The sequence below is a fragment of the Lathyrus oleraceus genome, chromosome 2 (assembly GCF_024323335.1).
Source record: "Lathyrus oleraceus cultivar Zhongwan6 chromosome 2, CAAS_Psat_ZW6_1.0, whole genome shotgun sequence".
Taxonomy (NCBI): domain Eukaryota; kingdom Viridiplantae; phylum Streptophyta; class Magnoliopsida; order Fabales; family Fabaceae; genus Lathyrus; species Lathyrus oleraceus.
Genome location: NC_066580.1, coordinates 3,922,038 through 3,931,195, shown reverse-complemented (window position 1 = coordinate 3,931,195; position 9,158 = coordinate 3,922,038). Strand labels below are relative to the sequence as shown.

Here is a 9,158-nt window from a genome sequence, read left to right as displayed (position 1 = left end):
TCTTGTAGGGTACTATAATACATGTGCTTATAAACTCTACTACATTGTCACTAAAAAAGTTGAAGTCAATAAAGATGTAATTATGAAGGAAACAAAAGCATGGGGTTGGAACAAGTATCAATCCAACTCTGGTGCAGTGTTAACACCTGAGTTAACTTCTAAAGATATTTCAGACTCTGAAGGAGATTATGCTTCTGAAGATGAGTTTGAAGAAGATTCCTAAGGAGATTTTGCCTCTGAAGAAGACTCTAAAGACGAATCTGATTTTGATATAGATTCTGATGATTATCCAGACTCTAGTGGTAATCATGCCTTTAAAGGTGGCCATGCTTCTGAAGGTGGTCCAACCTCTAAAGGTAGTTCAACATCTGATACTATTCCAACATTTGAAAAATATTTTGAACAAGTTTAGAGGCCACAAAGAATCAGATAAATATCGGGAAGATTTGCAGAGTTTGACATGTTGCAAGATACTAAGATAGACTCTAAAGGGGAACTCAATCAGTGTGCCATGTTGGTAAACTCTTAACCAGTTAGTACTCAAGAAGCTCTCAAGAAGAAAGTGTAGTTGAAGGCCATGAAAGAATAAATTGAGGCAAAGAAAGAAACAAGACTTGAGAGTTGACTGAGCTTCTAAAGAATAAGAAAGCCATCTAAGGGAGATGGATTTACAAGTTGAAATTGAAGCCAGATGGATCAATTGGCAAACACAAAACAAGGTTAGTAGATAAAATATTTCTATAGAAATATGAATTAGATTACTTTGAGGTGTTTGCGTCTGTAGCTAGGCATGAAACAATCAGATTAGTGATTGCTATAGTTGTTAATAGAAATTGGCCTCTAATGCATTTGGATGTAAAATATGCATTTTGAATGGTCCTTTACAAAAGAAAGTTTATGTGTCATAACCTCCTGGATTTGTGAAAAAGAATCGGGAATGGATGGTGTACAAGTTACATAAAACCTTGTATGGATTGAAACAAGCTCATAGAGTTTGAAATCTGAAAATTGCTCTTCATGCCAGGAACAAACCACACATCCTGAATCAATGTAGTTTTACCATTCTTCAGAGTCACTCTGGCATTTCCCCTTATTTCAGCATTCAGATACTTATCATCATCACATATGATCTTGGTCCTTTTTTCAGAGTCAAAATCAACCAGCCATTTCTTATTTCCAGTTACCTGATTTGAGCAGCCAATGTCCATATACCACAAATCTACCAAATTTTCACCTTTACTTTCAAATGCCATTAATAACACAAGTTCATCATTAGAATCTCATCTGGCTATGTTTCCTTCTTCTGATTTCCTTTCCTGTTTAACCAACTGTCAACAACAATATAGTCAAACTCTTACAACAGTAACATTAAACCTTCTTCTTGTCAAACTTCTCCTTTCCTTTATGATGTTTCTTCTCATCAGAGTTGAAGGCTTCTTACTTCTGATAACCACCGCTATGTCTCTTCTTAGCCTCTCACCAAGAATGCGTTTGATTCTTCTTACTAGAAGACGCTCTTAGAGCCTGCTATACTTCTCTTTCAGAGTTTCTCTCAGTCAGACGCAACTCTTGTGCCTCTAGACTACTCTACAACTCTTCAGTTTTCATGGTGCTGAGGTCCATATAGTGTTCAATTGCTACAACAATGTAATCAAACTGAGGAGTAAGTAATCTCAGTACCTTTTTAATGATTACTTGTTCAGAGAGAGTTTATCCATAAGATTTCTTCTCATTTGTGATTAAAATCACCCTGGAGATGTAATCAGGTACCAACTCATTGTTCTTCATGTTGAGATTCTCATAATGCTTTCATGGAGACTGAAGCTTCACATTCTTCCCGGATGCATCACCGTCATAGCATCGTACAAGTGTATTCCACGTAGCCATCACCGTCGTTGAATAAACGACTTTCTCAAACACATTCATATCCACACAATGATGGACATAAAACAACACCTTACGATCCTTCTTCCTCGTTTCTCTTTGCGCGTTTCTCTGTGCTTCTGTTGCATCTGCTGCAACCGCTGTGTAATCGTCATTGACGAGATCAAGAACATCTTGAGCGCAAAATAACACATGAATCTGAATCATCCACAAATTCCAATTCTTTCCATCAAATACTGGAAGCTTTGTGTTCAAGCAACCGTTTCCGCCGTTCATCTCCGTTCTTGTGCAAATTCACTCAGATCTCACCAACATTTGTGTTTCCCAATTCCACAGCATCAAGAAATGCGATTCTGTTTCGATTTCGACCTTCAATTCAATGTGAATTGAATGAATAAAATCAACCACATACGCCTCACGTACACTCCTGTTTTCCGCTCCTGAATCAAAATGAATTGTTGGTACACAAGAATGAAAAAAAAGAAGATGATGAAAGAAAGAGAAAAATTTGTAACTAACTTTTACTCTCAAATACAAAAACAGTTAGAATGAAAAAATTTAATTATAAACTAAAACTAAACTTTATTTTATATAAACAAATCCAAACTAAATACAATTCAAATACAAACCAAATTAAAAAACAAATCACAAAGAGATATCATTAACAACTTACTAAGAATTTTTGAAAAACAAAATAAATATATTAAAATTTTTTAAATGGTTGCATAAGAAAAATAGAAGTGAATTTTTTCTTAAAAAAAAAGCGACTTGTGGAAACAAGGTGAATCGAGAAGCTTCTGAAAACCCCATTTTGTGGTAACACAAACCCCTGCTAAAACCCTACTACCGTTTCTCTGCTCAACGCATTTTTCGAATCTCACACTCTCTCTTCGCTCTCTGCTCAATTCACTATGCACAGACTCTCCAATCGCTCTTCCTCCGTCTCCGCCCTACTCCGTTACGGCGGCGCACTTCGCCGTGACGCGGCTCTCCCACTTTCCACATCTTACTCTCATTTGGTATTCATCTTTCTCGCCTCTATAGTTGCACACAACAATCTCAATTTCTACATCCGAAGTTTCGCTAACTAGTCGTTATCGTTTTATTGTTATTTGTGTGGTTTGATTTTTATTAAGTTTGACAGCAACATTGAAATGATTATATGATGATGATTATCGTTAGATCATTAGTTTAATTTTCATTGCAACTGGAAATGATTATTTGAATCTCGCGTTTTTGTGTTTTGTTATGAACTTTGTAGCACCAACACCTAGCGTGTGTCTTACACTTTGATTATATTTAATTTATTATTTTTTTCAAATTATTATCGGTCGGTGTTGTGTTTCAGATGTCCGGGAATGATTACTATTATAACAAATTGAAGTTTGCTTACATCCTTTTTGAAGTTACATAGTTGGTTTTATGTGTTAGATGATTACACTTTTGAATTTAAAAGTGGGAGCATGGGCATTAGAACTATTATTGCAACTGGAAATGGTTTTTTGAAACTCATGTTTTGTGTTTTGTTATGAATGATTTTGAAGTTACATAGTTGGTTTTCCGTGTTAGATGATTGCACTAACCTTTTTGAAGTTTAAAAGTGGGAGCATTGATAATATTTGTTGCTTCAATAATTATTTTTTTGTTTACACTTATCTTATGTTTTCTGATTGGGAGCAGGTGGGAGAGAATGACACAAAATCCAGATGGTATTCATTATTAGGTTCTGAGAAATCCGGCAGTGTTAATCAGCTAAACTTGAAAAGAGATTTGTTTTTGGGAAAACGATATGAATCAACTGTTGCAGAATCTAGTGCATCAAGTTCCCCACCAGCTGAGAAATTTGAGTACCAAGCAGAGGTACTGTCGTCTTTATTATGTATGTGGTTTGTTACCTCTAGCGCGCTTGATATATATCGTGAACATTGTTTTGGATACTGTGTATCTTTGGCAGGTTAGTCGGCTCATGGACCTTATTGTTAACAGTTTATACAGTAACAAGGAAGTGTTTCTCAGGGAACTTATCAGGTACGTTCCGTCACTGGTGGATAGAATTACATAGTTTAAGCATTGACGAATGTTTTTCTCCTCAATTATGCGCCTAATATTACTAACTTAAATTGCCCTTTTAGGGTATACACTAGTTCTGGTTTCCCCCTCCCCCCAATAGATTGCAGCAAGTTTCAGTATTCATTTTGAAAAAAGTTACTTAAGCTTCTCTCTCTTTCTACTAGAAAACTATTTCTAGAAACCAGGGCAATCTAGTCTTATAAATATCCTATAATGGAAGAATCTTGGGAAGGGCTGGACCTGTTATGCATTTATTGTTTGTAGGTCGTTTTACCTCTAACTGTCATGAAGCTAATTCCTCAAGCTGAACCTTTTCACCTCAAAGAACCCTTGTATCGAAGCTCCACTTCAAAATTTGTTATATAAATATTGTTGAAAAATTCAAGCAATCTATGTCTTCTGTGTTGATTAGATGATGTGCTGCATTGCATTATTCAGTTTGTTAATATGTGCATTTTTTTCTCAGCAATGCAAGTGATGCCTTGGATAAGCTGCGGTTTTTGAGTGTTACAGAGCCTGACCTGATGAAGGATGCAATTGATTTTGATATCCGAATTCAAGCTGATAAAGATAATGGGATCATCACTATCACGTATGACAATTTACTTTTAATTAATTAATTTTTTCATTTGTTTCAATGCAGTTGGTGCTGTAACTTTTGCTTTATGCAGTGATACAGGCATTGGCATGACTAAGCAGGAACTAGTTGACTGTCTTGGAACTATTGCTCAAAGTGGAACTGCAAAGTTTTTGAAGGCTCTCAAGGTCTTACCTCTTCTGAAGAATGATTTAGGATTATATTGACCTTATTTTATTTTGCTGCTATGTATCCTGTGTGCTGACAAAGGTGTTTCGTTCAAAAGGATAGTAAGGGTGCTGGTGGTGACAACAACTTAATCGGTCAATTTGGTGTGGGATTTTATTCTGCTTTTCTAGTTGCTGATCGGGTATGCATTTGGATAAAAGTGATGATGACACGGTACTTCATTTTAAATTTTTATTTGGCAGATTATATATGTATATTTTTGTATGGTTTGAAGGTGGTTGTCTCAACCAAGAGTCCAAGATCAGATAAACAATATATTTGGGAAGGAGAGGTAAATGCTAGCTCATATACCATATCTGAGGAGACAGACCAGGAGAAGCTGATTCCAAGAGGAACTCGCCTTACCCTGCATCTTAAGGTATGTCAAAATTTTCTATTTTAGAGCTTCTGCTAATATTTTAGTTTCTTTATTCTGGAGCTTATGGTTGTTTTTGTATTTTACCCACTGGTTTTCAGAGGGATGACAAAGGTTTTGCTCATCCAGAGCGAATTGAGAAGCTTGTGAAAAACTACTCCCAATTTGTCTCATTCCCAATATACACTTGGCAGGAAAAGGGATTCACCAAAGAAGTATGACTATGTACTCCAGATCTTTTAATTTTATTGACGCTGTCCGTTTTTCTGATTGTTTCATTCCACAACCCTTTCTTGAAAACTGAACGTGAATTTGGTTTTTGAGCTTTTATCATAATTTGTCCATTACAGATAGAGGTTGATGAGGATCCAGCTGAGGCGAAAACAGACAACCAAGATGAGAAGACTGAGGTAATGTTTTGCACATGCCGTGCATTCCCTGAATCAATTTTCTATGAAATTATGATTACAAAAATTTGATTGTATAACTGCTGTATATGTGCTGGCCGTTTTATAACCTGACACATTTTTATAACAGAAGAAGAAGAAAACTAAGACTGTTGTTGAGAAGTATTGGGACTGGGAGCTCACAAATGAGACACAACCTATCTGGGTTAGTTTTATGATTTCCAACTGCATGATTTGTGCTTAAAGTGGAAGTTGGTTACCTAAGATGAAGATTTACACATTATTCTATCCGCGCAGCTTCGTAATCCTAAAGAAGTCACCAAAGAGGACTACAACGAGTTTTACAAGAAAACATTTAATGAATACCTGGAGCCGTTGGCATCATCACACTTTACCACAGAGGTATGTTTTTTTTCTCAAGTGCAATCTTGTTAAGCATGATAATCACAATACTAAGCTGACAGCTAATATTCTGGTGATGATATGCAGGGCGAGGTAGAATTTAGGTCTATACTTTATGTTCCTCCCTATGCTCCATCAGGGAAGGATGACGTAATCAATCCCAAGACCAAGAATATAAGACTTTATGTGAAGAGAGTATTTATTTCAGATGACTTTGATGGAGAACTGGTATAGGCACTTTCCTGTACAAGCATCTTGACGTCTTGAGTAACTGGATTGTTTTTTTCAGTATTTTATCATGCTCTGATGTATTACTTACTTGAACAGTTCCCAAGATACTTGAGTTTTGTCAAAGGTGTGGTCGACTCAAATGACCTTCCGCTCAATGTGTCACGTGAAATTCTTCAAGAGAGCCGCGTAGTAAGTAGATAGGGTCCAGACACGCACTTAACATGTCCACAAGTTTTTCTTTGATTATAAATATATAAAACTTTACTAGTTTTACACTGCTGAAATTTTTTGTTTCTATGTGCTTCTTGAAGGTGCGGATTATGAGGAAGCGATTGGTCAGAAAGGCTTTTGATATGATTTTGGGGATATCCATGAGTGATAACAGAGAGGTATGATCTAATTCTGAAAGTTTGTGGTTAGAAAGTTTTTTTGTTTCATTTTTCTCAGTTCTTTTATTTTTCTGTTTATAAAACTATTTATAGAAATGCTTGCTTGTTTCCTGTTAATATTTTACCAGCTGACTTGTTCTGTGTGCAGGACTATGAGAAGTTCTGGGATAACTTTGGCAAACACTTGAAATTGGGTTGCATTGAAGACCGAGAGAATCACAAACGCATTGCTCCGTTGCTTCGGTTTTTCTCATCTCAAAGTGAGGAAGAGTTTATCAGCTTGGATGAATATGTTGAGAACATGAAACCTGATCAAAAAGATATTTATTACATTGCTGCTGACAGTGTGAATAGTGCAAAGAACACACCTTTCTTGGAGAAACTTGCTGAGAAGGATCTTGAAGTATAAATTTGTTTTTGTTATAGTTTGTAAAATTTGATCAACTATTGTTTATTATTATTATTTTTTTCATATTGGTGCTTTTTGTTATTTAATTTAATCTTGCAGGTGCTGTTTTTGGTGGATCCAATAGACGAGGTTGCCATCCAAAATATTAAATCATACAAGGAAAAGAATTTTGTTGATATTAGCAAGGAAGACTTGGATCTAGGTTTACTTCTTTTTCAATTATGTTTCCTTCTCGTGATTTATTTTGGATTAAATTCTATATTGGACAATCACTCAACTTTGAGAAGCTTATGTGTTTCATAGATCAAATATTTGCCGGTATCCCTTACAGTGGCATGGATTAATGGTTTGGTTCTTAACCATTTAAACCTGCTAAATGTAGTTTGCTGTCTCTGTTTCTGCAGGTGACAAAAATGAGGAAAAGGAAAAAGAGATTAAGCAGGAATATAGTGGGACAATTGATTGGATTAAGAAATGTTTGGGAGATAAAGTTGCAAGTGTGCAGATTTCAAACCGATTGAGCTCTTCGCCTTGTGTCCTGGTGTCAGGAAAATTTGGTTGGTCTGCAAATATGGAAAGGTGGGTCTTACTTTATCATACACATTTCATTATAATGTTTTTAAAAATGTAAGTAGCACTGTGCTGAATGTAAATCAAACTTGCTGCTCCAGGCTAATGAAGTCACAAACAATGGGTGATGCCACTAGCTTGGAATTCATGAGAAGCAGAAGGGTGTTTGAGATCAACCCTGAACATCCTATTATCAAGAACTTGGATGTATGAATCTATTTTGTTATGTGTCCTAAGTCTAATGATATAATCAAGTGCAAATTAAAATAATGGTGATGTAATTTAATCGGTAAATTTCAGGCTGCTTGTAAAACTAATCCGGATGATCAAGAGGCCCTCAGAGCTATTGATCTTCTGTACGATGCAGCTTTGGTTTCCAGTGGGTTTACGGTAAGCACTTTGTTAATATCACTGCAATGAAAGAGATTTAAGTTCCATTGTAAAAATAGATATGAATGATATTGTTAATAATATGAAAAAATAGAAGAATCTAATATAATCATGCCTAAAAATTAAACTGTCTGTGCTAATATTGGATCATATGACTCTCAATATGTTATGTTGGTGTGCAGCCTGATAATCCAGCACAGCTTGGAGGAAAGATATACGAGATGATGGGTATGGCTCTTAATGGTAAATGGTCATCTCCTCCAAGTCAGTTTGAGTCGACTCAAACTCAACCCCATGTTCTAGAAACTGTAGAAGCTGAAGTGGTCGAGCCTACTGAAGCTGGCAGTCAAAAGTGAGAAGACTGTAACATTGAGTTTTTTGTTTTCACTTCTTTCTCTTCCTGCAAAATTAAGAACATCGGTGTTGGTATTTTATTTTATACATATGTTTAATAACTTTCCTTGTAATGCCAATCTCGTGTAATTAGCTCGCAGTATTGGCTGGTTTATATTAGTTAAGCTATTCATTCTCAACAATGTTATAATAATATTTAACCAAAAATAGCCAAACACATTTTGTTCTTTACGATGGTCTAATCTAATGTATGTTCTAAAAGTCAAACACATTGCGTTGGTATTTTTGATTTATCATGTCAATCAAATGGCTTGCTAGGTTTGTCTCACAAAATATGTTTATTTCAATTTTTTAATTTGGTAATTGTTGGTACACAAGATAAAAAAAATGAAGATGGAAGAAGAGAGAAAAGTGAATAATAAATAATAACAAATTTCTTCTACTCTAAAACGGTTACAATAAAATGGTTGGACATATATAAATACTAAAATAATGTTACGTATGTGAAATACTAAAATAATGAATTATCATTCAACATCATCCCTTAATTTAAGATTTAACTAATCAAAATTGATAACATCAATTCCATTCCTTAAGTGGAGAAATTGATAAGTCTTGATTGTTTTTGTCAGAACATCTGCCAACTATTTCTGGGTGCTACAATGCATAACTTATAGCACTCCATTTTGAACCTAACTTCTCAGAAAATAACACTTAGTTTCGATATGCTTGCTTCTCCCATACACCATTGGGTTTTTGGCAAGATTGATTGCAGATTAGTTATCAATCATTAGCTTCAGAGGCTTGACATCTAGCCATAACACCTGCAATATATTCTGCTTCACAGGTTGGCAAAACAACAATCCGTTGC

General features: G+C 35.4%; 1 protein-coding gene across 1 annotated transcript; it reads left to right on the top strand.

Annotated features, from left to right (window-relative positions):
- The first annotated feature begins 2,638 nt into the window (after nucleotides 1-2,638).
- Nucleotides 2,639-8,554, top strand: LOC127117510 (heat shock protein 90-6, mitochondrial). Its single transcript, XM_051047554.1, has 20 exons — nucleotides 2,639-2,903; nucleotides 3,565-3,744; nucleotides 3,839-3,912; nucleotides 4,421-4,546; nucleotides 4,626-4,719; nucleotides 4,818-4,901; nucleotides 4,995-5,138; nucleotides 5,237-5,350; nucleotides 5,486-5,545; nucleotides 5,673-5,747; nucleotides 5,840-5,944; nucleotides 6,032-6,172; nucleotides 6,272-6,364; nucleotides 6,487-6,564; nucleotides 6,713-6,967; nucleotides 7,073-7,175; nucleotides 7,378-7,552; nucleotides 7,645-7,750; nucleotides 7,844-7,933; nucleotides 8,116-8,554. The coding sequence occupies exons 1-20, from the start codon at nucleotides 2,796-2,798 to the stop codon at nucleotides 8,287-8,289; spliced, it is 2,379 nt and encodes a 792-aa protein (XP_050903511.1). The 5' UTR covers nucleotides 2,639-2,795; the 3' UTR covers nucleotides 8,290-8,554.
- Nucleotides 8,555-9,158: the final 604 nt, after the last annotated feature.

What these genes read in the sequence shown, in the direction of transcription:
- LOC127117510 (XM_051047554.1), top strand. Translation starts at nt 2,796, where the DNA reads ATGCACAGACTCTCCAATCGCTCTTCCTCCGTCTCCGCCCTACTCCGT. An exon ending in ACCAAGATGAGAAGACTGAG is followed by an intron (nt 5,546 to 5,672) that starts GTAATGTTTTGC and finishes TTTTTATAACAG; the next exon opens with AAGAAGAAGAAAACTAAGAC. An exon ending in ATGACTTTGATGGAGAACTG is followed by an intron (nt 6,173 to 6,271) that starts GTATAGGCACTT and finishes TTACTTGAACAG; the next exon opens with TTCCCAAGATACTTGAGTTT.